This window comes from Scedosporium apiospermum (genome assembly GCF_000732125.1).
Source record: "Scedosporium apiospermum strain IHEM 14462 chromosome Unknown SEQ_SAPIO_0105, whole genome shotgun sequence".
Taxonomy (NCBI): Eukaryota; Fungi; Ascomycota; class Sordariomycetes; order Microascales; family Microascaceae; genus Scedosporium; species Scedosporium apiospermum.
In genome coordinates, this window is record NW_015971806.1 from 77,743 (window position 1) to 105,718 (window position 27,976).

The following is a 27,976-nucleotide window of genomic DNA, read 5'->3' on the forward strand; positions in this document are numbered from 1 at the left end:
CTCGAATCGAAAATTTCGAAACAAAAACAGTAAAACAGAGACGAAAGGAAGCTTGATCCACCTCATTCCCCCACTTCATCTCACGTGGACCAGCCGGACTAGCCGGAGGCAGATCAACATGAAGCGTCAAGGTCGGTTGGCGTCTCGGACCAGTCCCCAAGTTTCGTTTCTGTCGCAATAAGAAGACCTCGAAATGTTTGTTCCGACACAGGAGCACTAAACCAGTCATCGAATGATGGCATTGCCCTGTTGAGACCAGCTTCCCCACAGAAATGTCACCGCGCGGTCCATTCGCACCCCGATCGGGATAAAAGCCGCCGTCCATTTCTTGTTTCTTCGACGAGCTGCCCAATCAGTGTCTTGGCCCGGAAATTCCCCACTAGATCAATCTGGCTCTTACCGTGGAGATCCGCGTGGGTGCGGATCCGCAAGCGTGAATTGATGCACTGTGATGACAATGGGATAACGATAGCCCCTTTTACCATCTGCATCGAATTGCTACCAGTGTGCGCAGCGGATCCGAACCGTCGCCAGCCGCACCTATGAAGACCTTGCATGTAACTCCCCTTGTACACCACTCCGTAAGGCAACATCTAGACCAGAAACAGCACTAGCGTCGACTTGTGGCTGAAGAGCCAGCGCGACGATTTCCGGCACCTCCTGTTCTAGTTCTAGTCCTTTTGTCTTCCCCCGCGTCGTGGCGTGTGCTGGCGTGTGCTCTCTGCGGGGTAGCACCCGCAAGTCAAACCGGCCCGTTCGGTGTTAAGGAACGAGAGATTGGCTGCCCCCGCAACGATGCACGGCTCACGGTGCACGGCGCACGAGGAGACTGGGAAGCTCCCTGCCATCTGCCTTCGAGATGGGCTCTGAGACATGAGACACGGATGAAGACTGGCGCGATCTTGCTCCCCGCAGTTAATCGCAGCGAATCGGAGCTATCTACTCCACACGCATGGCTTGCATATTCCCCCGCCCCTATCCTCATCGTCCCCCGCCTGCACTAACAGACTTCGTTGGAAAAAACTCGTATACAGTGTACTAATGATTCCCTTTTTTTGTAACATCAAGATGACTTGAAGCTCTGCTAATCCAGACGGTGGAGCTTCGCGGAAAATGCGGGGCTCCGCATCCTTACGCCGCAAGCTCGCCTTCGCTCCAAAGGAGAAGCACAGCTCGGTGCGGCAGATCCTCTAGTCTAATTATGGCCTGATCGACTTGGCACGGAGCTATACCGAGCTCCCCACACGACGACGTACTGCTCGTCGTACATGCAGCTAGCTACGGACGAAAGGTTCGAGTTTCGCCGCACACAGTGCCTTTGGATAAGGGCGAATTCAGTGGCAGTTGTGTGAGCTAAAAACCGAACCTGGAGATTTGAAAACTTCTAATCGACAAGGGGCTATTGTCTATACTGGCCCCGGATGAATGGAGCTCGATTGAAGGCTTCACTCATTCTCAAGGTCTATAAAGAGGGCTGCCAACTTCTCCTTCGAAGCCTTATTTTTCTAGACAAGCTTACTACTTTTCTGCACCAGCTCCTTCTTATAACTACTCGGACTTGTTCCTACGATACCCAGTACAAATTTATCTCCTTCACTACACCAAACCTCGATACCCTTTGTTTTCAACAAAATGGCCGCCCCCGAGATCCCCACAGAGCAATGGGCCCAGGTCCTCGAGAAGACCGGTGGACGTAAGTAGAAATAGATTCACACACGCTCCTGCTCGATAGTTATCGGTACCTAACACACACACCTTTAGCCGTCGTCTACAAGAAGATTCCCGTTCAGAAGCCCGGCCCCGATGAAGTCCTCATCAACGTCAAGTACTCCGGCGTGTGCCACACAGATCTCCACGCTGTAATGGGCGATTGGCCGCTCTCTACCAAGATTCCACTTGTCGGCGGTCACGAGGGCGCCGGTGTCGTTGTCGCCAGGGGCGAGCTGGTCGACAATATTGAGATTGGTGACCACGCGGGCATCAAGTGGCTCAATGGTTCCTGCTTGCACTGCACATACTGCCGGCAGGCCCATGAGCCCCTCTGCACCAAGCCTCTTCTCTCCGGTTACACCGTCGACGGCAGCTTCCAGCAGTATGCCATTGCCAAGGCCGCTCATGTCGCCCGCATTCCCAAGGAGGTTTCTCTCGAGGCCATTGCGCCCGTGCTCTGTGCCGGTATCACCGTGTACAAGGGTCTGAAGAAGTCCCATGCCCGCCCCGGCCAGACTGTCGCCATTGTTGGTGCCGGTGGCGGTCTCGGTAACATGGCGCTTCAATACGCCAAGGCCATGGGTCTCCATACCATTGCTATCGATGGCGGTGAGGCGAAGGAAAAGGCTTGCAAGGAGCTCGGTGCTCAGGCATTTGTCGATTTCACCAAGTCCAAGGATATCGTCGCAGATGTGAAGGCTGCCAGTCCTGACGGCCTTGGCCCCCACGCTGTTATCCTCCTTGCTGTGTCTGAGGGTCCATTCCAGCAGGCTGCCGACTACGTCCGCCCCTTCGGTACCATTATCTGCATTGGCTTGCCCGCGAACGCTTATATCAAGGCCCCCGTGTTCAGTACGGTCATCAAGATGATTAAGATTAAGGGCAGCTACGTCGGCAACCGACAGGATACCGAGGAAGCTATCGACTTCTTCGCCCGTGGGCTTATCAAGTGCCCGTACAAGGTTGTCGGTCTTAGTGAGTTGCAGTCGGTGTATGATATGATGGCGGATATGAAGATTGTTGGCCGGTATGTTGTTGATACTAGCCGGTAAATCCGTGTGTGACATGAGCAATGTGGGTTGTTACGAAACGGTGTTGGGGAGATGCTGGCGCTACGATCGTGGGATGTCTATGAATGTTGCATGTCTCTGAAAGGCTGTTTAAGGGAGGAGACGGGTGTATAGCTATTTGAATGAATAAATGAAACGCAATTGAGCGGTGACGGCATTATCTAAACCTCCCTACCCTGCTTGCACTGGAGTGAATCTTAGATTGCAGTAGGTCCGATCCGATGTTGTCTCTTGCGCATTTCATCCCGGCGCGTATATTTTTCTTCTGTGGCATGGTATTTCAGCAGATCCAAATTAACGTCCCAGTTCAAGGTCAAATTTGAGATATCTTAATTAGGGCCAAAAAAAAACTAAACCCGGATCAAGGAGAGACCGGACTCCCCCATCCGCCACCCTTTATTAGACAGGGTACCCAATCGGATATTTTGAATAGCTCTTTAAATGAGAAAAGTAACTGTTGTAGCAAGGTCCAATGTTCTATCTTGTCCGTGCGTCGCGTTATTTGAGTTAAATTCTGATACGACATTATCAGAGACCTCAATCACTCGAAGCAGACTACAGTTACGTCTCCGTTGAGGTAAAATCCCATCTGCAGCGTTTCCACTCTTCCACTGAAGCTACCCGGGTTTAGAAGCTGTTCTGATCGGGAAAATGGTCTTGTTGAACTGCTCCTGTTCTGACAGGCCTCGTTGCATGCATGCCTTCTCCATTTTTGGAAGACTTAGTCCGCCTGTACTCATAACGAAGCGAATAACGGTACAAAGAGCTATCAATATACCAAAGCTTCGATCGCCTATATAATGCGCAGAGAGAAAGGAGAGGAAGAAGGGAAGCGATGAACTTATTCTTCCACTCTACAGGGAACTAGTTCTCCGTTTTACAGGGAGCACACTGAACAGTGTCGTATATGAAATGTAGCCTGAAGCCGCCGAGGAATACGGGTGAAAACTAGGATTAAATTTCAAGTAATAGTACCAGGAGAAGAAAGTACAACGAACATACATGCTGTTATATTAGGCATTAATTATTTTAGGATCTATTCGACGAGTTACCTATTGTTGAAAAGCGGAATGCGTCGACAGAATCTCCCAAAGCTGACCGAGATTCAGTTGCACAGGAGTAACCCAACGGTGCACCCGGCAGCGGGTAAGGTTGTACTGGTCGGTAGGGCGGGTTTCGGTAATGTATGGCTGTTGTAGCCCAGCGTAGAGGTACGGATACCATCGTCCCCAAAGAGGTCAGACGCGAGTAACCCGTTCGAAATACATATCTTCGCAAACCAAAGAATTTTCTATATGGATCCTCAACTCGATATTTCGTCATTAACAGCGGATATGCTACCAATAAGCATCTCGGAGACGTCTCCGTCGCAATGGCGCGTGTCCACAATATCACTGGAATCCTGTTAGTCGCACAGTTTCTCGGCAGGATGGAGGGGGCAGCTGTCAGCACTTACTAGACTCCTAGATCAAACTTGTTCACGAGATCATCGTCTAAATACTTTACGCGTTCGGAGGCCTGTCGATTTAGTCTGTCCCCGAACCGTATAAATTGGATCATCGTGGCGCTGGGCGGTAGCTCTTCTTTTGATAGTCGTCTAGCTTCCGTTACAATGCATCGATCGACCCCCGGGTCTCCCTCCTCCCACACAGCATCGGTCAACACATAGATACTAACAGGCCTGGGGTCACATCCCGGTTTTGTTCTGTGTGGGATACTCTTCAGAAGTTCTGCGAGACACTTCGCCATGCTCGTTGTGCGGTTAGAGCGGAAGCTGTGATCCCGTATCGCGTTTTCGATCTTGGAGCTCTTTTTGTACTTCCGACACTCGCCCATGTCCGATGCGAAGTACAGCTCCATGCCGTCGGGATCCGATTCCTTTACCGCGTAAGCAATGACTCGGGCGGTCTGCTCAACCTTGCTCTTATGGTGTGACATAGATCCGGCGTCGTCTATTAGAAAAATCTAAGATAGAAGGAGTTAGAGCCACACATTCGACAATATTTCAGGGAAATGACAGTATTTAATACCTGGTCACGGCCTCCGCGTGAACGGACTTTGCCTAGAGCATTGTCTAGTTTGCTATATTCCTCACCTAGCTCCTGTGATCGAAAACCACGTATCGGATGCTTTTTCTGCAAGAGTTCGTAGAAGTTGCCCACAGTGACTATAGGCCCCGCACTCCTCCTTACAGACTTACTCCGACGCCTTCCGTCTGAGCTAGGCCTGAGATCACCATCGTCGCCACGGTAGTCCCCAAGCAAGGTGGATGGGGCCAGATGAGAGTTCGGGCAGTTCTGTGAACTTTCGGGACTGGGGTTCTTTTGCCGCAGGTTGGTGCCATCTACGAAGTCGCCATTGGCCGAGGAGTATGAACCTCGAACGCTCGATCGAGTAGACTTAAGGATGCCACGAGTAGTACTGTTCCTGGAAGAGGCACGGCGGAGATCTGTGTTAGGGCTTCTCTGGTGGCTCGAAGGTGATTGCGGTTGGATCGATTCCGTGAGGGACATCCTTTGACGGACGGGGGAGTCTTGGATTATAGGAACACCTAAATCCGAGACGTAGCTTACGGACCGGCCCCTGCGAGGTGTTTCCGGCAATAACACTGGAAAATGATGTATACTGTTTCCATCGTTATATATTGGCGCGGGTGATTGGACCAGTGCAGATGAAGATGCCAACACACGAGGTGTTCGGTGCGTGATGGTGTCGCTAATTTGTCTGAAGAGATCTCTCGGGTCAAGCCGGCCAGTTTGTGCGTGGGACTTGTCTCGTTGGAGCATGTTGTGTAAGATAAGCTTGCTGACCTCGACAGAGACCCAGTCTTCAGCTAGTCTCTTCTTAAGCGCGTGGTCATGCATCGTAGAGACGGCCTCCAGCCGGTCATAGCCGTTGTGGAAGCACGAGTCGTACCCTTTTGCAGAAAGCTCGTGGGACCCGGATTTGATTTCTTCAAAGCGTTGCTTCCTATACGTCTCACGCCCGTCCTCTCCAAGAAATGACCAGATTAGAGCATCGCTGAAAACTGCTCCTAGCGCCCATACGTCGACAGTTGGGCTGATCCTGGGAGGCATTTGGATGCCATGCGTGGGAGTGCATTCCGGCGCAACTATAGCATCAACAGGTCAGAAACATCTTCCCGATCCAGAGCTAGAATTTATACGTACGGTACATGCGGTTCATGTTTCCGTCATTATACCGCTTTTTCTCGATACCCCCATCCCTCCCCCGTAACCGATTGACGTGGGTCGCCCCAAAGTCACCGAGTTTGAAACGTACATCGTACGAATCACCCGACGGTTCGGGGAAGACAAAGATATTGGCCGGATGAATATCTTGATGAATTCTACACTCTGTCAGTGTTTGGCCCGGTAAATTGCTCCGTGAGCGAGGTATACTTACCCAGATAAAATGCCGTGGTTCTCGACACCCATCTCGTGGATGATATGAAGCGCGAGCAATAGCTTGGACATCCTCCTCCAAAACATTTCGAATTGTTCCAGCCTTGTTGGGCGAGGTACCTTCTCGAAGAATTGTAAAAGGGTGCCCCCTTCTGCAAATTCGAGGATAATGGTATGTTTTCCATTTTGAATGAATGATCCGTAATAGACGAGTATGTGTTCTCTGTATCGACCATATTCCTTGTCTGGCAGGCTCGCGTAGGCATTGGTTTCAATATCGAATTGTTCTTTTGCATCTGGATCTGCACTGCAAGTTTTAAAGACCGCAAAAAGATCTTCTGTTGGCAATACGGTCGAGTCAGCACCGTTCGCTCCATCGGGAGTAGTGACGCGACTCAGGTTGGAACATCCGCCGTTGATTTTGACTTTCCATATCTCAGTAGGGTCGCCTTCGGACCAGCTGCCTAGCTTGTTGTCGTAAGTTACTGGGAGGATGACGCGTGGGTCAAGTTTCCGTCTGTGGAGGGAAGGAAAATCGATTTCCAAGGGACAGAACATCCATTGCGCCTGCTCGAATTCGGGAAATAATGCGGGCCCTTGCCAGTTATTCGACCACGCCGGCGGAAGAGCGAGGAGGGGTAAATGCTCATCTTTGATCCCGCATGTTGTGAATAGAGATATCCTGTCGGGCTTTCCGATGTAGACTAAAATGGAGAAGACACGAAGGAATTCCTGGGTAACCTGTCTCGGCATGACATTTTGGGCCGCGCCGTCGCCATGTCGGAGCACATCACGCACTTTGTCTTGGCTCCAATACTCCTTGAGAGCCGGGAAGGGTATGTAGTCGGCCTCTATTCCATATCCATCTCTTCCTTTAACCTGCATAGCAGGTAAATCTTCTGTAAATTGGTTTAACATGGTTTTTCAAGGTTGGAATAGCGGGGATTCGAAAGTAGATTCTGAAATAATTGGTTGAGTGTGGACGGCTGCAGGTTGGAAGGATTGTCGTGGTGCAGGTCCTTGAGCTTGACCATGCGAAGGGACTACCAAAACTTTGTGGGGTCATGAAATGACGCTCATCAAGTATGACAAGTGACAAGAGAGGACCCGTGGTGGTGGGTTCTCAGAGGAGAATGTGAGGGGTATTATAAGTGCAAGGGATTGGTCTCCTGGCCGAGATGGGGGGGCTAGTATGGAGTCTCGAACTATTGATTTCATCCAGAACCTACTCCGTTGCTGCCAGCCTGTTGTGGGGGTGTGGCGCAACAGTACCTGTATGTTGAAGTGCGCAGTTGTCACCGAAGTGAGTCGAATCAGCGATTCTACTCCCCTTCATACTGCAGTTGCACGGAATCGGTTCAAACTTAAACGAGCCGCGGAGACGTCAATCAGAATAAATCTATTCGTAAATCTTGCCAGGTGTCCGCATAAGATCGTAGGCGCTTTAGATATAGTCATGGGTGGTCATGGGTGGGAGGTCTCGCACGCAAGAAAAGCGACTCTGCTCAGCTTGAGGTGCACTCCGTATTACTCACCCTGGCGATATCGTTCGACCAGGCTGGTATGGGTACTAATCTTAGTCGCCTGCGGTCCAGCCAGACTGCCTGGCGGCATCACAATCTTTGGGGCGGAGACGAGCGGGGTATGATACCCAATAGCGACTGGTCAAGGTCATACTGGATGCATAGAAGTACAGTGCTGATGTATTCTTTGTTTTTCCCATCCAATAACTCAAAAGAAGGCTGTGTGGCTGGTTTAATACCGTGAACGGGCCGGGGTGGTGGGCGTGGGGGGGGGGGGGGGGGGGGGGAGTGTGGCGAACTCTTCTCTGCGTCCAGGACTTGGACGCGGACCAATATTGGCACCGCACAGGAGGCGGAAGGAGGCGGAAAAGGGTGAGAACGTGCTCGGGATGCCAGCCCTGACCTGGAACTAGAATGCCGATCATGTGCCAGGGTTGGACACGCCACACATTTGCGCCCTGCTCTCTCTCCCTCTTTTTTGTATTTTCTTTTCCTTTCCACTCTTTTTCTTCAACTCCCAACCCCTGGTGCGAAATCCCTCAGAGTCGAGCGGGAGGAATCAAGAAAGAACGGCACCCACTCTCGTCGGCATGACCCCTGCTAGGTCAATTGTTGAATGCGGTCCGCCATTATTTGATCACTGTCTCCCTCGTATATTCATTCTCATTCCTGCCATTAATTGGCCTGGCCTGGGATGGTTACGGCGCTACAAAGACAGAGAAGATCCGGCCGCCCGATTCCGGACTACGGCCCACATCGGTCGCCGGTGGCCCGTGGTGCATCAAACCGCCTCATCTCCGTACACTTTCCGAGCTTTCCTTCTTAAACAACTCCAGGTCAGCCACCAGCAAAACATGGTGACTGCCATCAAGGGGAAACATATTAGGGCGAATAAATCAAATCCCTTTCGGTTGAAGTTCATGGAGTAGCCCGCTTTATCGTCCCATCCGATCAAGCCGCTTTGGAAAAAAGTCTGCACACGCGTTAGATCCAAATTCTCCGTGCCTGCCTGCCTTAGGTATGGCCATCCGAGTCTTACGGCGACAAAAGTCCCTGGGAGGAACATTAGGGTAACGAAGGTGATGATGTGCATCGAAATGGTTTCCTGCTCAGTCTTGGCGGCGATTTTCTCCATCTTTTGGCCCTGCAGGTGGCCGCTTGTCGCGAAGATGTGACTGACCTGCACGCCACGGTACTGGTGAATTCCATCGAACTGACCCTTTGACATCAGTAGCAGCTTCAGGTATTGGTGCTAAAGAATTTACTCACCAGTGATTTCCCTTCCTTCAGCCAGCAGATTAGGGATTCTACCTGAGTCTTTCGTACCTCGAGGTTCTTCTCAATCTCTCCAACCTTCCGAGAGAATCTGGCCATTTGGTATCGACATTTCCTCTTGATGTCATCGCACATATCCTCTCTTGTCATAAGTCCATCGTAGTACTCTCGGATGTCGCGTAGTGCTTGCTTGTCTAATGAGACAATGAGTCTCATCTCCTCCAGTCTTTCGCTCACATAGAAAAGCCTCTGAAGTTCTCCAAAGGTGAACGTAGCGAGGACGGAAAGATTGCGAAGCTGCTTAGCGTGATTGGCAGTTTGATCACGATAAGGCCTTGGCTTTTCCGCGTCCCACGGGCGAATTAAGTGTCCATTCTCCAATTTACCAGGGCCCTGATCCCTGCCTGCCACCCCCATAGACCTTCCAATCTTTGTTGCGTGATTGAAGCATACCAACCTCTCCGAGGCCCAGAATAATCGGCGGATGGCGCCCAGCAGTGATGTTACGCCCGAATCGGCGCCACCATTACCCTTGGTCTGTTTGGTCATCGTACCCCTCTGCGACATTTGTGACACAATAGCCCTTGGGTACTCTTCTGACTCTTCGGCATCCTCGATCTGTGCCGTCTTAGCCTTGACCATAATGTCGTGTATCTCTTCGTCCATGTAGTTGATATAATGACGCCAGTTTTCATCGACCCACATCAAGAAGATGAGTTGCGTTTCGAGCATGGATGAGAACTGCATTGCAGAGTTGGCTGGTTCCGTACTGATAGGTGGGAATAGAGACGGCGATTCCTTGATTCTATTCTGTAGCAGGTCGTTGGCCTTGACAGTCATCCAGAATGCTCTCCCCGTCTTGACATCAAACGTGTGGTGTACAGCCATCTGTCTAATCTTCCACGGCCACTTTTTGTCCTTCAGGTCTTGCTCGTAGCTTTCGGAACGTTCAACCGACCGTAGAATATACGACATCTGAATATCTTTCCCAGAACGGCCAAGGCGGGATATCTTGAGGACTTTGTCATCAGGAATGTGCAGCGTATCGCTAGCGTGAAACCCTGTCATCGAATAATCCAACGGCCTCTCAGTCTCTCCGAAAGAGGCCATATAGCCGAGGAAGTGAGGATCCACTTGGTGGAAGGTCAAGATCTTGCATAGACTTTCTCGCGAACAGTTTAAAGGGTCTCGCGAATCGTTGGCCGTGATGAAGCTAGTTGCCATTATTAGCTTCTCGTCTTCAGCAGATTGTCATGTCACTGGGTGGATTGCCGGTGTTTTGTTTTAGCTTGCTCTGGCTGACTTACACATGACGGCAGAGAGGATCGGCGTGACCGCTGAGAAGGTGCCTCTCAAGCTCGTTGCTGTTTGTGACACTTGCACACTGATGCCCTATTCTTCGATTAGCTCGAGCTACGCCAGGCCTGACATGAATAGCCTACTTTCACTGCCATCGTAAAGCTCAAAGAATACTAGACTCTCTGAACTACCGTCGAATAGGCGTTCCTCATCTTTCGTCAAGGAATCGCGATAGTCTCGTAGGATATAACTTGGTGCACTCGGCTGCAGCAAATTGACGGGGTATTCATGCCATTTCTTGCATTGGTCTAGGAGGTTGTCGTGGATGTTAATGCGCATCTTGGGCTGCATCCCGGCAGTATTAAAATTGCGAGTGAAATGCCCTGTGTCCTATTATATTGATGCGGTATCCGTGCATTGGTTCGAAATAGTGCGCTAGGTACAACTTATATACTGAGGGTGTGTTCTACGTTAAGCTCGGTAGAGACAGAGTGAAAAAGCCTTGGCTCGAAGTGGAATATTTCTTTTGACTTCGGTCTGCCAAAATACAGCATAGAAAAGGCACAAAAGACGGAAGAGAACAATGAAAGGCAACAGAAGTGGGGGAATCGCCCAGTGGGACAGGTGCATGACCTGCGGTCGCTCCGGCCTCCGGCGAAGCCAGACCCCCTAAGGTAAAACCTCTTCGGACTCTGGTAACGAACAAACCAATAAGGCAGGCCTTCCTGCATTCCTGCTGGTACAATTTGTATCAGAACGGAATGAGCCCCTCCCTTGAACACATCAGTGTGGCTCAGGCCGGTCGAACTAGTTAGGTGGCGGCTTCCACTCGGTTATATGCTTCAGGCGTCGTATGCTTCTCCTGTGTTCCTGCGCGGGCGAAAAGACGTCAACGGACGGTGCTGCCCGGGATATAGAACAGGGCTATACCAACTTGAGTGAGCTCCCTGCCATCGGGCAGATTGAAGACGTACTTTCCATTTTTGCCCTATCCTCATATGATCAGTTCCCACGTCTCTGTTTCAGCAGTGCAAGGCTCAATCTGCGGGGGGCTGTGCTGCACTCTCCACTTACTTCGGCGACAATATTGGGGTCGTTAAAGGTGTACCTGAGCCACGCCTCCAAAACATCTTTCTCCAGGCAGTAATTCTCAAAGGAAAAGGGCTGTGACATCTCGATGGTATCAGTTCTAAATGCGCGTAGTCTCGGAACGGTGTTGCTGGGCCAGGGTGAACGAGAAGGAAATGAGCTCATGCCTGTTTTCAGCGCCGCCATAGGATGCGACCCAGATTTTATCATTGACATTATTACAAGTAGCGTGTACAATCATTGGTGCTACAGCTTGGACGATCGCTGGAGCCGCTTGCTTTCTTTGGTCATGCTTCATGGCCGAGGAGCAGCAGAACTTAGCCTACAAAATATTGGGTCTCCTGTCCAAGTGAGATGATGGTGGCGGTACCTTTAGCCCTGTGCCGGGACATGATTGACTCAATGTCCACGAACAGCCAATGAGGGTGGTTCCATCTTTCTAACCGAGAGTACGAATGCATGAGAAATATGCACAAAGTGATCAAGGAGGCGTGAAGAAAAGCGCCATGGCCTGCACGCCCGCCTGAGAAGGGTATATCTAAAAGGTCGCATCAGGCCGCATTATCTCGGTGCAGCGCTCTAATTTCTAGTAGGGAGTAGAAGAAGAGAGAGAGGCCTCAATGTCTCTGGGGCCATGGACGGTGCAGGTATGAAGACCTCCGGTCGGTGTTGCTTTTAGACAAGGCTCTGGTGGCTTCGCAAAATGGAAAAAAAGAGAAGGTGGAGGGGCTACTTCTGTGGTGTAACCCAATAAATGAGTGATTCCCAGTGCTTGATTCGACCCTATTTAGCCCAAGTACAATGTGCATATGCGCATCTTACTTATATCACACCGGGATGCTTTTCTCGCTCTCCCGTTGGCGGACGAATATCACACCACGCATCACGCATACCGAAAGGCGCACATTGTGCAGGTTCTCCTCCTCAGGCAGCCTTCTCCACTTTGATGTAAAGTGTCAATACTAGACACCCCTCGGTCCTGAGGAGCGTGGTTGGCGGGGATCAAATGATTTGATTCCTGGATACTTGGATATGGTACAATACTGACACTTTGATATTGCAGAGTACAATGAAATCAACATCTGGTGCTTGGATCCCGGTTTTGCCCCTTGAAGCTCAAATCTCCTAATGCCCTGTGTTCCTCTCTGTACGAAGTAGTTTAATCTAGATTAATCGATGATTTTGAAAAATCACTTCCTATTAGGCAGCATCGTAAATGTCCCTTTTTGGGGTCCAGAACATGCCAGCCCACCGCACCGAGTTCCAGGGTTTTCTGAAATTGTATTGGAGCCATTGCTCGTCCGTCTTTGGATTGGTGTTGTGTTCGGAGACCCCACTTGGGGTATATAAATGGTGGTGTTCTCTGTTCCAAACTCGCGATCAGGATGCCGGGAAATATGAAAGGACCTCTCCATAAGGCATATTCTTTTGTATAGTGAGGCACGGTCAGATGGGATGAAGCTGGGGTTGGCAAAGATCCGACTCGGCCTTGAACATGGCCAACTTCTGCCCTGGTCACGGACTGGATTTACAAAGGGATTCACATGATTTTCTAACCCCAGACCTGACTTACAACAACTGATAATACAAGCTTGGACATGGACGGCAGTTTTTCGAATATCTTCAGGTTCCTCACAACATCGACCACTTCATTCTCTCACAGAGCAAACAGCCTTTCTTAGTACAGAACCTTATACGGAAACCGAAACAAGATAACTATTACTTTTCACTGATATTATTGCTGAATTTTTAAGTGGTCTGTGAAGATCTTGGGAGGTGATAGGACGATTGAAATAGTAAAGCCGTTTCAAATTTGCTTAGCAGATATCCCGGACAATTGCCAAGGAATCTCTCATAGGTGTATACTAGTAATGCTAATCTGTAGGTCCATCACTTTCTTAGACTAGTTTCCGTTCCCGTAATGGTGTTACCCGGGGGCAACAAGGGAACTTAGAAGCGGGTAAACTTCTTCACACAGTCAAAAATATCAAGGTGTTCGGAGTCCAGTCACAGATACAATGGATTCCAATCGCAGAGTTGCTAGCAAGAACTTCAGCTTCGAGAACGAACTTAAATCGTTCTCAAGCTTCCTTCTCTCTTTCCCAAAAGCTTTACTGCCCATTCAACTATCTAAGGCCTACTCCGTGGTTGCGCGATTACTACGCTCTTCGTTCTTAGCTGGGCTGATCGCTCTCCTTGCTTCTTCCTCTGAAGCTAATGATGCTTTTAGTCTAGTCGTAGTATGCTCGGTGTTCTCACTGAACTTCTTCGCGATGCTCCCCACAGTGCCCCTCGGCAGTTGTGGGACTTGCTGTCGAGTACACTCCATGTCCTCTCCGGCGGACTGCTTACAAGATACTAGGTCATCGTGAAGTCGTGGCCTGTGGCGGAGAGGAACCTTAAATATATTAAACAATTAGATATGGGGACTTGGCTGAACCCGAGAGTGAACGACTGTGGGATGACGATTAGTAGGCAGTGTTAGACATTTCCTAAGTTGAAAGTTGCAATGATATATGCGCGGTTGGCGACTCCAAAGTGGAAGAAGTTTATTGAGCAGTCGGCAGGTGTCCAGCCGGCTATACAGAAAGTGACAATACAGGTAGAAGTTATGAGACAGAAGGGTCACTGGCTTGGGATCGGGTAAGCGAGGCGGATGGGCTGCCACGAGAGACGAGCGGCTTGGAAAACAAGCGTATCGAGATGTATGAGCCGGCGGTGGGCAAGCGTTTTCCGTTGAGAAAGCCGAGATGGGAATTTGGGGATTATTTGAACGAGTACAGGACTTGTTAGACAGTGACTTTCTCCTGGGGTTAGAGATTAGGTGGCGAGGACCTTTAGTTGGAAGAGATGGTCAGTGAGGATCAAGAGATTTGGATTTATGACGGGCCACCCGGCGAGCGTTATATTTTCCTTTCTATTAATAATGCTTAGTTGGATTTAGGAGGCGTGGCTAATATAGAGTCAGACCTGCTCCTCACAGAGATTGCCCGCCAATTCTCTCTTCTCTCCACGCGAGCCCGAAGTCTCTCAAGAACAAACTGACCTACATGGACGAACATGTCGGTCTTTGACTTCGAATAAGCCCTTCACTAAAACGGCGGATCGCTTTCTCGAAGCAACCAGAGACTAGCTGGAGCTGAGTGGCGAGTCACTTGGGGCAGGTGTGGGGTGGTTTTACAAGTGAAGATTGAGTGCAATACCTCACTGAAGGAAGGAAATTGGCAGGTCTTTTGGTCCCCGTATTTGCTAGTCACAACCAACTGTTCATACACGATTACGGACCGTCAGCGATTAGGCTACGATGATATAGACGGGATCCCTTTAGGGGCATATCATGCAGCCTGAACTAATAGACGTAACTGATAATGTATTCTAGCTACTGATAAAGGCTGCTACTTTCCAGTGAACGTCAAAATAATAGTAGAATACTATCTCCACTTAACATCTTAGTCCTCTGCCCTCCTTTTACGGACAATCGATGCTGCCGAACCGGTTCTCTGTAGCATCGTACCAAGTAGCCTCAACCATCTAAACTAAATTAGCGGCAACTCAAAAGTCATTTCATGCAGAAGCTTCAACTTACTCCGCCATTGCAACCGGCACTAGCTTGGAAAGTCCATGAAAGATTGCCATCGGAGCCACTGCAATCTGTCAAGCTGGGGACTGCGCAAACGCCAAATTGCTTCAAGTTATCCCAGAGCCCGCCGCAAATGCCAGGAATATCGTCAACACCACTAGCTTCGACGGTGTATGCCTTGGCGACTCCGTCCTTCCAGCGTCTGCAGACGGCGGCAGACGCATGAGTGGCGAATGCGGCGATGGCGGAGGTCGCGATGACTGAGAAGCGCATTATGACAAATCTTCAAGGTAGAGTGATCAAGGCAGAGTGATTGATATAAAGCTAAAGTTCCCTCTTGATTTATGATTGAGGAGTGAACAGTCGTTGTGAATGAAAAAGTGCTGCGGTTGGGAGGCCAGGATGAAGCTTGTGGGTTTATATTCTTCAAGAAATGCGTTCTACTGCGTGCCCTCCTGGCCTGTGTCGAAACGGAGAACGCCAGAGGCATGAAGCCCCTCAATACCGCTCGTTCCTTAATTTATAAAAAGGACCGATGGATGATCACAGCCTCGCTATCTTTATATTATGACTCGCTCCTTTACGTACGGAAGACTACGTCGCCCACTACGGCAGATGATCAACGTCGAAGAGACGAGACAGTTTCCCACGATACAGCCTTAAATTTCCCTACACATATAGCATAGTCTCTATAGTAAATTAAAGCTAGCTATATTTCGTTACGGGGAAAATGGATCCTGAAGGATCGAAAGTGCTTGAAAGAATCAATTAACATGATCCTAAGAAACCAAAATAGTTGCGGAACGAAAGTCCTCCTGAGGGAATAAAGTAAAATGGTCTGTTCCTCTGGTAAGGGTTTTTAGCTCTGCCTCGTCACCGTCCTTCAGGAACTCTAATGCGATTGGAGGAACAGAGGAATGCAATGGCAACCATGGTTAGTAACGAGACAAGAAGGATCTCTCGGCCGAACCGCGATTAATATTCACAACTCCGTCTCATTTCTCCCGCTCTCGGCCTGATCCTACAGGATGCACTTACGCACGAAACACCGGCCCGCGGCATCTACGAGTCTAAAATCAAATACCTACAACAACCAAAGGTAAGAAAATGAAATTTTCTACATATATTGTACGACTGCCAACCCCTTCAGATGTTATTCTGCCAACTTCATTGCTATTCATCAGCCTTTCTCAGTCAGTAGGAAACAAGTCCTCAGCACGACCTACCTCTTCAGCAATATTCTTACGCAGGCCCTTTTTACCACTAGCTATTTTATCTTTCCAAACTTCTAAATCTCCATTTTCCTTCGACAATCCCTCCCCAATATGCAGTTCAAAATCTTCACTATGTCCGCGCTCGCCTTCGCCACACCGGCCCTATCGGCCTCATGCAGGAGGCCCGATAATCTGGGCTCCTGGAACTATTGGATCGAGGCCGATGGTGTCTCCGATATCCCTGGAATTTGTGGAGGCCTTTGGGACAACCTAAAGCAGTTTGCAGCCTGTCCCGTCGGAGTTATCGCTGAGTGCTCCGACCTTGGAAACGGTAAACTGCTCTGGCAATTCACCGTGGGCAAAGGTTGCAACAGCGGGTAAGTTATATATGTTTAGCCATGTTACAGTAGAGAACTAACAACAAGATAGAATGGTTGAGGCAACTTGGTACGACGCTACAGAGAATCGGTTCGGCAGCATCGATTGTCCGTAGGTGGAGCAGTAAGGTTCGGTTCTGATGATGCTTATTTGGCAAGTATATTCGGCCTTTCTCGAGGTGGTGGAAATGTGTATACTTGACGGGCATGTGCTTCGAAAAGAGGGTTTCCGTATGATTCTCTAGTTAATGAAAGGCCGGCCGAATGGAAAGTTGCTGGTGGCGCCTGGTTTTCTTTATTTCTGCTAATTTCAATCGTTGCCGTGAAGACCACGTCAAATTAAGCGCTTGTTGGATCACATATAAGGTATGCAAGCTAGCTTTGGTAGGGAAAGGCCACACTGCTCCCTCCCAGCTATGCTGACACAGCACCCCCAGCAGAACGTGGACGCTTTTATGTTCTGTGAGACGTTGAGTCGAATTGGGCTGATCACAATGCCAATTTCGTACACTCCCTCGATAGCTGTGAAGAAGACCTGGTGCTTTTTAACACTCTGCCCTAGTCACGGAATCGGCTAAAGCTGGAACGTCCATCATTTTATGCTCTCCCCGTACCTGACTCGTAACTATCAGCATGGGGGCGAGCATAGAAATGCACGACCAAGCACCTGTTTTCAAGATCTTCAGGTCTTTACGACATCGACTGGCCCATCCTCTAACGGAACGAACAATCTTTCTCGGCATGGCACCTTTCCCCGAACCTGAAACAAGCTAACTATCGCTATTCGTCACTATTAGCCATTTTTGGCCAGATCTTAGAAGATATTAGGAGGCGGCAGGACCCTCGAGATAGTAAAGCCATTTCACATTAACTTCATGGAAGGCCCCAGAATTTTCAAGAAATCTCTTATAGGTATACTAATAATGCTAATCCATGATTATATCGCTTTCTCGGGCCAGTTCCGTTCCCCATTCCTTGAACGCCGGATGCGCGGTTTACTGTACAATAAGGATACGACCTTCATAGGGATTCAAAACACCATCGCCACTCGGCTTGTCCGTCGTCGAAGCGAGAATCTTCAGAGACTCGGGATCCTCCGTTACTTCTTTCACCTCCTCGTGCCAGCATATGTGCTCCTTGGAAAAGTTCATGACGACGAGAATCCGGTCATCATCTCGCTCCTTGGTGTAGATGAATAAATGCTCATGATCCGGTCTGATGACAGTATAATTGCCGTAGATGAAGGTATTGGCGTGTTTCTTGCGAAGCTTGATCATTCGCTTCCAGAATTCTAAAACACTCCCCTCGTCGCCGATTTGTGAGGCGACATTGATCTCGTTGTTGAGCGGGTGGAGCGCAGCAATAGGCTTGGTGTCGGAGAATCCGAAGTATGGAGCATTCCCGTCCCATGGAATAGGCATGCGCGCATTAAATCGACTCAGGTATCGTACCGCCGCCGCGGCTCGATCTAGCGCCTCTTGGTCATCGCCTCGGGTCTTCAAAACAAAGTCGTACCAGTAGTTACTCTCGACATCCTTCATCTTGTCCAGCGGGAAGTCCTGCGGAACGCTAACCATTCCGATCTCCTGGCCTTGGTACAGAAACAAAGTACCCGACATCGTTGTTTGCAGCATCGCTAAGAGAATTCCGGAAGAAACTCTATATTCCGGGCTGTCGTTGGCGAATCTGCTGATGCTGCGTGCCTGGTCGTGGCTTTCGAGGAAACTGGCGACCCAAGCATCCGAGCCGTTCATAACCTGTTGAATCTGTGACCAGCCGTTCTTCCACTGCGATAGCCGAAAATCCTTGGGGGTGACTTCGTATTTCCGGCCAGGACCCATACCGACACCGACAACTTCGAACATGAAAGCCATATCGAGCTGCTTCTTTTCGCCGGAGAGGTAGCACAACACGTCATCTCTCCCACAAGTGAAGGGTAGTTCGCCAGCGCTAATAACTTTCAATTCTCGAAGCTTGGTGCCGATCTGCAAAAGGTAATCGTGGATGTGAGGCCCGTTGCAGGTCAGCGCAACCGGTATTTGCCAAGGCCAGTCGTTAAAAACCACGGGGGCGTCTGGGAGCCCATCGGGTTTGCTGAGCATGTTGGCAGCGTCGACGCGGAATGAATCGACACCTCTGTTCACCCAAAATACAATCGCGTCCTCGATGATAGCCTTGCGCATATCAGCGTTATCCCAATTCAAATCTGGTTGTCCGATGGTGAATAGATGGAGATAGTACTCCTCGGTTGTTTCATCCCACTGCCAAGCACTCCCCTCGCCAAAGACAGACTTCCAGTTGTTTGGGGGTATCCTGTTTCCTTGATCGTCGTATTTGGCGGGCCTCCAAAAGTACCAGTCGCGCTTGGGGTTGTCCTTGGACGACCGGGAGTCTAGGAACCAGGGGTGCTTGTCGGATGTGTGGCTGATAACGAGATCTAACATGACGTGAAGCTTCCTCTTGTGACACTCTTCAATGAGACAATCCATCTCTTTGAGGGAGCCGAACGGTGGGTAAACGTCCTTGTAGTTCGAGATGTCGTAGCCGGTGTCGATCTGAGGGCCGTCGTACATAGGGCTTAGCCAGACCATGTCTACTCCGAGTGATTGGATATAGTCCAACTTTTCCATGATGCCTCCGATGTCGCCGACCCCATCGCCGTTGGAATCCTTGAAGGACTGGGGGAAGATCTGGTACACCGTTGCTTCTTTCCACCACTTGGCACCTGGTATGGCTGGTGCCTTGGTCTCGTCGGCGTCGGCGGACATGATTCTGGATGGATGAGGTGTGAGTAGTGCAAGGATAAGATCAAGACTGCTTTGAACGGATAGGTAGTGTGTTCGACGGTGATAATGATGGTGATCTAGTTGGCTGCGGAGGGTTTAAGGTCAAGGTATTAGGTTGATAAGGCTTTACTTCATAGGGAATGATCAATGACGGACAACCAGACTTTATTTATTCTAGTGCTGGAGATGAAGAGAGAAATCCTGTTCGATCAGGCCATGACGCGCTTGTCAGATCCACCCGTGCCTTATCGGCAGGCAAGTACCTCTCACGGAACGTAAGTTTGCGCCTTCTCGGTGCTGCTCGACCGCACCGTATCCTACAGCACCTTCCCTTAAGCTTTTCACGGTGCTACTAACGAAAAAATGACGACACTTTCAATTGAGTATGAGGCGCGTCAGGGAAAGTGTTCTCATTACGACGTCATAAAGCGGTTTAGTCCTGGAACACAATTGGTTGGGCAGTCGCCACCCGAACATGCACAAGAGAGGACAATGATCACGCACATACGCACGCAAAGCATGGGAATGATCTCATGAGACGCCAGGGGATTTGGAGAAGAAAAGGGCATTAATCTAATAATCTAATTCCAGTAACACTACTACGGTAAATCGGCCACCTCCAGGTTTTTCAGGTCCAGCATATTTATGTCCGATGGAGGGGACGGGACTAAATCTATGAAATGATATACCAGTATCTGCCATCTGTTGCATGATTTCGCGTCCCTCTATCCCCAAGTTTTAGAAGGAAGTTTAGCTGGTCCCCTACCCTTAACAGAATTTCGTAAGACGTTTTAAATAGCCACGTCTCCGTCTCCATCACATGTCATAGTGAGATCTGGTGATGGCGTTTACCTTTGCGCATAGTGTCAAAAATATGCAGAGATCATGCCTTGGATTCTAGACCTCAGGTCGGCCATTTCCGTTTACTTTACTCCGCTTATTGTAATTCATGTCTGAAGTGACATATCACTTTTTGGCGTGGACGAAACGTGCTGAATTTCCCAGTCGGGTCTCAAAATGGTGTTCACCATCGTGTTTTCAATTTCCGGGGGGAAGTAAACCCAATCCAAAGATCTGAAAATAGTCCCTCTGAGTGGCCGGGTTTCGGTCATTATTTTAGTTTAATATCTTAGCGCAACTACGAGTTTTGTTCATTTGTTACTCGAGATCCGCTTCACCGGGTTGCACGCTGTGATTTCTGTGTCAGAAGTTGAGCATAGAACTTCTCATCCAAGTTGACAAGCACAATGTAATTAACATTTCGAGGTTGCTCATGAGTCATAATACATCGTGTATTTCTCTATCAGTTTCAGAGCCAACAGGATTCCAGGTCATTAAAATATTGCCCCTTTTCCTTTTAGAAGCCTACCCTGCATCACAGCCCCCAAACTAAGCAAAGATGTATATAGGATGTTGCGGAAGGTAAAAACCAGGATCATTGAAGCAGAGACCCCTGTCAAGATCGCTGATAGACTGGAGTTCTCCCAGAGTCATATCGAAGTCAAAGACTTCTAGGTTCTACTTAAGTCTTTCCTTATTTCTGCTCTTAGGGATAACAGCAACATTCCATTAGGTGGACCATCGAAGGAGCACCTGGGAAGGGGTGACCCTGTACTTGGCAGCTAGAGACTTGATAGTGTCATGCTCAAAAAGAATAGGAATGTTCTTCACCTTCTTAGAGAACAACTCAGGAAGCTCGAGGAAGGACTTTAGGCTGAAGGAGGAGTAGGCAGTGACTATGATGTTATGAAGCTAGGCTATCTTGATGAGATCTGGCTGGACGAGGTAAGGGTGATGCTTGATCTGCAGGGATGAGACAGGGTAGCAGGCATAGGTTATAATATCGTAGATAGACTAAGCCTGGAAGTTACTGACTCCAATACTCTTCGTAATGCCTTCATTGACAAGCTGCTCAAGGCACTCCCATGCCTCACGGAGAGGGGCCTTGTCTTCCTTAATAGTCCTATCTTCATCTATCTACTAAGTCTATTACTTCTTATGAGCGCTATGCTCTCTTTTGCAATGATTTCTAATTGTAGCCCTAGACTTAGATGCTATAAAACAAGGCCAGCAATAATGTCATCAGAGAGTGTAACTTATAGGGTACTTTCTAACTTTAGGGTCAATATACTTCAAGGTGCAAGGGAAGTGGATAAATAAAAGGTTGAAATATCTAAGACCCCAGGCCTTGTTCTGACTCTTCATTATGTCAATGGTATACTCTTTATAGTGGTAGTTATTCCAGAGCTTTGTGGTGATAAAGATATCCTCTTGATTGACTAGGCCCTTATTAATAGCTTGTTGGATACCCTCACCAGCCTCACCTTTGTTTTGGTAGTTGTAAGCTCTGTTAAAGAGCCTGTAGCTGATTTTGATCGCTTCGTAAACATTATCTGCAGTTGTCTCTTTAGGGATCTTCCAGAGGCTGAGACCAACAAGGGGCATTTCATAGCCAGAGGCAAGCTTGACGGTCCTGAAAGGAAGAGCCATTGTCATATCAAATGAAACTTCAAATCAGAAAGCTGAAGAAGCTCTGGAGGAGAGGCGCCTGGAAGCAATTGACGATGATGGGTAATTTGCTGAAAGTCCTTCAGACTGGTAGTTATTGCACGTAGAAAAGTACATGAACAAGAGACAGTCCATCTAGGTAATCATCCATTTCCACGTCCGAACTATCGCACAGCCCTGAAAAAGCGGGTAACTGGTAACCCATGGTTCTGCCAAGTTGAGCCTAGATTATATGAGTTTCTCCTGATGTTGAAAATAGAAGCCACACCAAAGTAGGTTCAGCCCACTCTATATTTCCAAAAGGCTAATGAGCAACAAAAAAGAAAAGTGCAAAATTCCCTGACCTGTTTCGAACCCGCAACCTCTCCAAGTTTCTCCCCTCCGCCTCAACTCCCCCAAACATCATCAGCCTCAAAATCCCACAAGCTCAACAGAGAGCCCAGACGAGGTATTCCCTCACGAAAAGGAAGAAGAAAAAATCTAGCAGAAAAAAAAAAGAGCTCCCACTTCTCCCTCTCCAATTCCGAACTTCCTCCACGTCTCATGGCTTGGCCAGACCGGGTTCCACACCGGCGCCTTGCTGAAGCAGTTTGTAAGCAGTGCATACCGTTGACCACTTGAGCTTCCATGAGTCGTTGAGAATCCAGAACAAAAGTTTGGTATATAACACATACCCACGTGGAACCTGCCACTATCAAAGTAGCGCAGGTGCGTCCCAAGCGAACCTCTGCTGGTAAAGGAGTGGTGTGTGGCGTGTGAACGAGAACTACACGAGGGACACGCACCGCTCTGATCATCTATTGGCCGAGGAATAACCTCGATTCTGCCTCTTTCCGCTACATGTCTCGATGTCGATGGCCCCAAACCCTTTTTGTGCCTAGAACACCGTCCCGAGAATCGGCCTTAAATACTTGTAGGGTATCGGAGCTGTAGTCAATGACCCGGCGAGACAGAATATATCCATTCAGCATCAGATGGGCAGCCAGTTCCTTCTGCATCTCTACTAAATGAAACATGCCGCTCCAGGTCACTTCATCCTCCGCTACAGTCACAACGACTTCGATGAGAATGCCATTTCTATTGAGGATAAGCTTGAGGAGTTAGTCTGCCCAGAAGGGAGGATTTTGCTGCCAGTGGCTTATCTGGCCTTCAATGTTTAAGCATAGATGTGGAGTCGTGATTAGTCGATAGGCGTGATAGTTCATAATTAGACCCCCGAACAAGCGGATATAATTTAGGCTACGCTCCAAAATACCTGCAGGAATCGTATCAGAACCTCGGCATGTTAAGAGTAAACTATGAGAAGAGCTTCCACTCGTTCGGACTCAGTCCATTATTTTATGTAATAGGCGGCGGCAATGCGCCGGCAATGCATCCAGGTTCTCGTCCCATAATTCCGATCTTGCGATCTTGGACCCCTAGTGAAATTGCCATCACCATCTCGCCTCTCGAAAGTCACGCCATGCTGGCGAGTTAGGTCCGTATCAGCCCGAAGGTCCAATGCCCACACACCAAGAGTTTCCTTTCGGCATCCATCGAACTTCCTTGTGTTCTATCGCGACGTTTTGCAAACATGGAGAGGCAATAACTATCTCCATGGATCTCATCAACAGCACTACAAAATCAAAGTCGAAACATTTGGATGCTAGGATTCACGACTTTGAGCATTTCCTCTCCAAAATTAAAGAGAGTGGATATCTCGGGCTAAATTTCATTTCTTTAAATTAGTTTTGCTCTTCGATCCCCGCACCGCTCCGCTCCCTGACACTAAATGCACCTGCAGGCTATCCACTATAAAATTAGACTAGCTGCGAATCCCGTTCTAGCGTCGACAGCTCCCTAGGTAAGCCAGGTCAGGTCCGTTACCTTGAGAGTGACTATATAGATCGACCCAAAAATGGCCGACCAGCGATTATGACGGGCCCGCCGCGTGCCCGCGTCCGCGACGCGTACGAGAAAAGGTCACTAGAGCCCAGATGTTGGGTATTTGGCTGATCCTCTTCCCTATCTCGTTCGATCTGTCTCGAGGACCTAGATATTGCTGAGTTACAAACTATTGTCCTTCGGGTTAACAACAGGTCACAGATCTGCTCGAACTATCGATCTATAATAGCTCGGTGGAACCGGACTGAGAACATCACATCCAGTACAGTCCTCGGTTGTGGGGCAGGGTGAAGGAGATATCGCGACAGACATCGATCATGGTGCATTGTCAGCCTCGTTGTTTTCGACTTTAGTTTTGCTCGCTTCATTGATGGATGGAGCGGTCACGTCCTCGTTCGGACCCGCCCTAGATTCCCCTGTGCTTGTCGGGGCTGTACAGAGGGGTGCCACTATGCTCGTCGACCCTATGTCTGTTTCTATCGTAGGTGTCGTCGTGTCGGAAGGGGCTATACCAGTGCTCATCGACGGCCTAGGATTGTCGGTTAAGGGCACGCTCGCAGGGGTCGTAGGAGCTGGAGCCGTTGGAATCGGAGTCGCTTCGTTCGCTGTGGTTATGTTTGTGTTCGTTGAGAATGCTGTTGGGGGTGGATTCGTGCTCGTTGGTACATTGGTGTCAGTTGGTGCCGTTGGGGGTGGTATTTCCCCACTCCCAGAAGGAGTAGATGCGTTGGTCTGGCGCGGGTGGCTCCGCACGAGCCTCGCGCCGGCATTAAAGGCGCCATTTCGCCGGTATCCGAGGCGGTGGAGTGTATTGCGAATGGCGGACTCGCTAACTTGGCCGTCGAAGAGCGTCTGGGAGATCTTCTGGTAGGTCATTCGGCTGTTCTCCACGGATTCGGACACGAAGGAGTCGAGCCGTTCTTGTTGTGCGGGCGTCAAGGAGGGCGGCCGGCCCGTTCGGGGTGCCACCGTTTCATGCCTGATGGCGTTGGTGATCTGTCGGGGGGTGTATCCGGTGATGGAGGCGATCTCGGCCCGAGTCTTGTGGCCATCGAAGAAAAGAACCCGGACACGGTATCTTTCCCTATCGGTAAGATGGCGGGTGCCCGTTCCCGGGCCCGTTGCTGGGGCCATAGCAGCCGGGTTTTAGCAGATAAGGCACGATTGAAGTTCGTTAGTATGAGGAAAAGTCGGTTCCGGGATGCACGTCTCTCAGCGCGACGCGTGCCCGATTCTGCCCCGGCCGGGGTACATTGGTGTTCAAGCATTTTACTATTACAAATCATGTACCTTTCATGATGTCTCAAATTGTCAATCGAGCCAATAAGAAAATGATAAGAAGTTGGTATTGCCGACAAATACCCGAGAATATTATCTTATGACGTGACCATTCTTTTCTCTCGAGGTGAGCAGGAGTCTAGGAGCAGATTATTATTGGCGAATGCGATTGAATCCAACGTCTTGGATGTGAAGGTCAAATCTAATCTCGGCCAGTTGACTCGGAACGTGAACCCCATGTTGCATATATCATATAGCATGACCTGGATATCACGCGCAAGCCCGAGCGTTCCCGACTGCTCCCAGACTCGAGAGCTCTGGAGTTGAACCAAGTCTTCCAGGTCCTCGAGAGAAAAGGCAATTGGAATGACGTCCTGTAAGTGGGCTGTCTTTCTCCACGTGTGGTCATCGCACCAGGGGAAGGGGAAATCTTTCCCAACCAAGACTGGCCCGCCATATAATGGTTCCGCCATATACCCTTGGCCGAGGCCGGCCGATAAGCTAGTGTACGGTCTGGGGAGAAGATATCCCGGTAGGGAAGACCTTGCACTTGGGCGAAAAGGAAAAAAAGAAAAACAAAAAAGAAAATCTGACCAGGAAAGGAAATCCATCTCTGCAACGGGAAACCTGAGTGACGATCATACCGCCTCGAAGGCAAAATGCGAGTCATTATAAAGAAGCTAGACCAGAAGATCAACATGTCTTAATAATAATTTTTTTTAAACATGAACGCCGAAAAGCCCCGGCTCACCCTACGGTTTTGTGTCTGAGCACTTTTGGGGTGATACGATTCTAGTTTGTGGAGATCAACAGCCGATTGTACGGAAAGCAGCTCATGTACCGGCGTGCATGGCGTGATACGATACGTCCATCCCCGCGCCAAGGTCTGCGAAAACGACACTACAACGGATGGAGTAATTCGAGTTTTTTGGCGCCCGGAAGATCCGGGACGGTGGCATTTGGTCAGTGCAGGGATGTTTTCGCATTTTTCTGTTCCAAGGTAGCGTGTTGAAATCGATGATATTTGTGGCAATAAGGGAAGAAAAAAGAAGAAGAAAAAAGAGGAAAAAGCGGGGTTGTCAGAAGGCAAAGAATAATTCTTTGATGACAGCTAACAGCCACAACGTGGAAGATCATGGATCAGTGAGGTTATACACTGGTCCAGACTCCAATGGCAGACACGGAAGGCCCCGACATACGGTCCTACCTCGACGGCATTTTGCTCTCCCAATCTCCGAAGAGCGGGCCCACGCCTAACGGCTGCTGTCGGGAAGCAACCGGCGCAGCTATCCCGCATATCCATCCATACACTCTTCACTTAGCGCAACATATGCTTGGGGTCGTTGGGTGGATTCGCGGTAGCCTTACTCGGCCGTGTGTGAAGGGCACCTTTCCTCTGAGGACGAGAATGTCGTCATCCGATGGATCCGTCAAGATCGTCAAGGTGCAGGTTTTTGCAGCTTTTACATCGTCCCATGATGGATCATGAGATTCTCACTGTTTTCGTGGAACCCGCTCTCCCACCATTTCAGGATGCAGAATTTGCAATGTGACGAATCGATCTGATTCGCTACCATACTGACCCATTTGGTGCTTTCAGGACAGTCTTGTTTGATTCTAGATCCGTGACATCTTCATGATACACCGGGGATCGCGTTCGACCACGGTCATATAAAGATGTTAGCTAGCCCCCCCTTCACTTCTGTCTTGAAATCCTCCCCTCCCAAACGTACTGGTTTCGTTCTCCCCCTCTTCATTACTACTAATCCAACCTTCCTTAGCTTATTAGCTAGGTTTACCTACAGCTTATACTGACCCACCCTTCGAATTGATATTCATTTAATACCACGACAATGAGTTACCTTGTTGCCCGTGCCAATAAGGTGTTCGACAGTCAGCCTCCTCCGGACGATGCTCAGGCCTTGTCGGTGAACGGCTCGAGCTGGCTGTGGGCTGTCACAGCCGTCTTCCTATTCTCCTTCGTATGTCAATGACCTTTTTTCAAATATCATTCTTGCTTTAGAGTTACCCTAACTCGCCTGTGCCTGTCCACAGCTCGTCATTCTTGCCCTCACCCTGCGCCCCCGATATGGCGAACGTGTCTTCCACTACATCTTCTCGACCACCATCCTCGTCGGTGCAATTGCTTACTACACGATGGCAGCGGACAAGGCCTGGCTCGTTATCCCTCAAGCGAATAACCTCGACAACGGAGCCGCCCGTCAAATGTTCTGGGCTAAATTCGTGTACTGGGTTGTCTCCTTCCCCGCCTGCGTCCTGTCTCTTGGTCTTGTTAGCGGAGTAACCTGGGCTTCCATCACTTATGGCGTCCTCTTCAGCTGGGTCTGGTAGGTGGCCAAACATGATGTGACCTATTGGTGTCAACGAATACTTGCTAACGACGGATTGTATCTAGGGTCATCGCCTACTTGGGTGCTGCTGCTACTACCACCAACTACAAGTGGGGTTACTATACGATTGGAACTGTGGCCTGGCTCATCCTCGTTCTTGGTAGCTTCACCATTGGCCGCACTAGCGCAGCTCGCCTTGGCGTTTCGGGCCACTACCTGCTTCTCGCTGGCTGGGTCAACCTCATCTGGCTCCTCTACCCCATCGCCTTCGGCATCAGCGACGGTGGCAACGTAATTGGCATCACCCAGTCCTTCATCTTCTACGGTATCCTTGATAGTAAGTCTTATCCTCTACACACTTTCTTCCGCACCATGTCACATTATTTCAGAGACTGACAGGGGATACTTACTAGTCCTTCTAATTCCTGTGTTGGCCTTTGCTACCATTGGTCTGTCGTACCAGTGGGACTACGCCAAGATGGGTCTCCACTTTACCCGAAGCGGCCGTGGCTATGAGGGCCCCTACGATGAGAAGGCCGCGGCTCCAGCTCCGACCAACGGCACCAACGGTGCGGAAGTCTAAAATAAACGCCGACTAGATTATCTCCGGAGGCCACATCTACTATAT

At 49.5% G+C, this 27,976-nt stretch overlaps 6 protein-coding genes and 1 pseudogene across 6 annotated transcripts; 3 read left to right on the forward strand and 4 right to left on the reverse strand.

Annotated features, from left to right (window-relative positions):
- Positions 1–1,632: 1,632 nt before the first annotated feature.
- Positions 1,633–2,762, forward strand: SAPIO_CDS6592 (Alcohol dehydrogenase 1; the record flags this gene model as incomplete). Its single annotated transcript, XM_016788652.1, has 2 exons — positions 1,633–1,693; positions 1,762–2,762. 2 exons carry the CDS (start codon positions 1,633–1,635, stop codon positions 2,760–2,762), a joined length of 1,062 nt encoding a protein of 353 aa, XP_016641696.1.
- Positions 2,763–4,083: 1,321 nt separating this feature from the next.
- On the reverse strand, positions 4,084–10,620 carry SAPIO_CDS6593 (uncharacterized protein; the record flags this gene model as incomplete). Its single annotated transcript, XM_016788653.1, has 14 exons — positions 4,084–4,174; positions 4,237–4,745; positions 4,981–5,006; positions 5,086–5,207; positions 5,354–5,363; positions 5,470–5,892; positions 5,951–6,129; positions 6,186–7,083; positions 7,720–7,845; positions 8,032–8,116; positions 8,747–8,926; positions 9,034–10,195; positions 10,290–10,374; positions 10,425–10,620. The coding sequence occupies 14 exons, from the start codon at positions 10,618–10,620 to the stop codon at positions 4,084–4,086; spliced, it is 4,092 nt and encodes a 1,363-aa protein (XP_016641697.1).
- Positions 10,621–14,838: 4,218 nt separating this feature from the next.
- On the reverse strand, positions 14,839–15,223 carry SAPIO_CDS6594 (uncharacterized protein; the record flags this gene model as incomplete). Its single annotated transcript, XM_016788654.1, has 2 exons — positions 14,839–14,901; positions 14,957–15,223. 2 exons carry the CDS (start codon positions 15,221–15,223, stop codon positions 14,839–14,841), a joined length of 330 nt encoding a protein of 109 aa, XP_016641698.1.
- Positions 15,224–16,296: 1,073 nt separating this feature from the next.
- SAPIO_CDS6595 (uncharacterized protein) lies at positions 16,297–16,657 on the forward strand (the record flags this gene model as incomplete). Its single annotated transcript, XM_016788655.1, has 2 exons — positions 16,297–16,541; positions 16,594–16,657. 2 exons carry the CDS (start codon positions 16,297–16,299, stop codon positions 16,655–16,657), a joined length of 309 nt encoding a protein of 102 aa, XP_016641699.1.
- Positions 16,658–17,536: 879 nt separating this feature from the next.
- Positions 17,537–19,309, reverse strand: SAPIO_CDS6596 (annotated as a pseudogene; the record flags this gene model as incomplete).
- Positions 19,310–24,125: 4,816 nt separating this feature from the next.
- Positions 24,126–24,853, reverse strand: SAPIO_CDS6597 (uncharacterized protein; the record flags this gene model as incomplete). The annotated part of the gene is made up of 2 exons (XM_016788656.1): positions 24,126–24,248; positions 24,386–24,853. 2 exons carry the CDS (start codon positions 24,851–24,853, stop codon positions 24,126–24,128), a joined length of 591 nt encoding a protein of 196 aa, XP_016641700.1.
- Positions 24,854–26,850: 1,997 nt separating this feature from the next.
- SAPIO_CDS6598 (Heat shock protein 30) lies at positions 26,851–27,931 on the forward strand (the record flags this gene model as incomplete). Its single annotated transcript, XM_016788657.1, has 4 exons — positions 26,851–26,979; positions 27,053–27,345; positions 27,414–27,685; positions 27,762–27,931. The coding sequence occupies 4 exons, from the start codon at positions 26,851–26,853 to the stop codon at positions 27,929–27,931; spliced, it is 864 nt and encodes a 287-aa protein (XP_016641701.1).
- Between the last annotated feature and the right edge of the window lie 45 nt (positions 27,932–27,976).